Below are 1,506 nucleotides of genomic sequence, written 5' to 3' on the forward strand. Positions count from 1 at the left end.
TAAATGTGAATCTTTTACTACTTTCCCAAATTCTGACAGTTTATTTTGACAGTTTTTGCCATGTTTTCCAGTGTTTCAGAGGCAGGATGTGTTCTTGGACTTCTCTACTCCATCATTTTTGCTGACATCACTCCTACCATATTCTTTTAATTGTTATCCTTATACATATAATATAGTTGATTGAATATAGAATACAAGCTGATTTTTTCATTCAGTAGATCTTTATTGTGTACATGTACATACTACATGCTAAAAACTATCCTAAAAAGAAATATAAAACCATGAACAAAGCAGCCTGAAACCTTGTTTCAGGAGCTTCTGTGTTTCTGAGAACACATCAAATACCAAAGCTACTGGATCAGCTAACCAGGGCCCATGGACCAATACTTGTTTTTGTACATAAAGATTTATTGGACCACAACCACAGCCATTCCTTTACATATTGTCTGTGGCTGCTTTTGAAGTACAACATCCGAGTTGAGCACAGGCATACCTCGTTTTATTGCACTTTGCTTTATGAACTTTGCAGATATTGTATTTTTTACAAATTGAAGGTTTGTGGCAACCCTGCATGGAGTAAGTCTATTGGTGACATTTTTCCAATGGCACATGCTCACTCTGTGTCTCTGTGTCACATTTTGGTAATTCTTGAAATATTTGAAGGTTTTCCATTATTTTTATATCTGTTATGGTGATCTGTGATCAATGATCTTTGATGTAACTGTGGTAATTGTTTTGGGGCACCACAAATAGTGCCCGTATGAGACATCAAACTTAGGAGGAAGATGCAGTGGCAGGTGCAGTGGAGCCGTGTTGTTCCCTCTTCTGCTCCTGACGCACCGCTGTTGGCTCTTGCGGAGGAACAAGTTGAGCAGGAAGCCATGCTGCAGCCATGGCTTTTAAAGATACCGGAAAAACACCCCTGGAGCCAGAAGTAGCGATTCACCGAATTAGAATTACCCTAATCAGCCGCAAAGTAAAGTCCCTGAAGAAAGTGTGTGCTGACTTGATCAGAGGCGCAAAGGAAAAGAATCTCAAAGTGAAAGGACCAGTTCAGATGCCTGCCAACACTTTGAGAATCACTACAAGAAAAACTGCTTGTGGTGAAGGTTCTAAGACTTGGGACCGCTTCCAGATGAGAATCCACAAGCGACGCATTGATTTGCATAGTCCTCCCAAGATTGTTAAGGGAATTACTTCTATCAGTATTGAGCCAGGAGTTGAGGTTGAAGTCACCATTGCAGATGCTTTAGACAACTGTTTTAATAAATTAATTACCAGTTGTTAAAAAAAAAGACATCAAATTTAACTGATAAATGTGTGTGTTCTGACTGCTTCAACAATTGGCCATTCCTCGTCTCTCTTACTCTCCCCAAGTCTTCATATTCCCTGAGACACAATATTGAAATTAGGCTAATCAATAATCCTACAGCCTCAAAGTGTTCAAGTGAAAGGAAGTGTCACACATCTCTCACTTTAAATCAAAGGCTAGGAATGATGAATGCT

General features: G+C 39.3%; 1 protein-coding gene across 1 annotated transcript; it reads left to right on the forward strand.

Annotated features, from left to right (window-relative positions):
• The first annotated feature begins 879 nt into the window (after positions 1-879).
• Positions 880-1,288, forward strand: LOC138395952 (small ribosomal subunit protein uS10-like). Its single transcript, XM_069489066.1, has one exon. The coding sequence runs from the start codon at positions 893-895 to the stop codon at positions 1,286-1,288; it is 396 nt and encodes a 131-aa protein (XP_069345167.1). The 5' UTR covers positions 880-892.
• Positions 1,289-1,506: the final 218 nt, after the last annotated feature.

This window comes from Eulemur rufifrons, chromosome 15, assembly GCF_041146395.1.
Source record: "Eulemur rufifrons isolate Redbay chromosome 15, OSU_ERuf_1, whole genome shotgun sequence".
NCBI classification, from domain to species: domain Eukaryota; kingdom Metazoa; phylum Chordata; class Mammalia; order Primates; family Lemuridae; genus Eulemur; species Eulemur rufifrons.

What these genes read in the sequence shown, in the direction of transcription:
- LOC138395952 (XM_069489066.1), top strand. Translation starts at nt 893, where the DNA reads ATGGCTTTTAAAGATACCGGAAAAACACCCCTGGAGCCAGAAGTAGCG.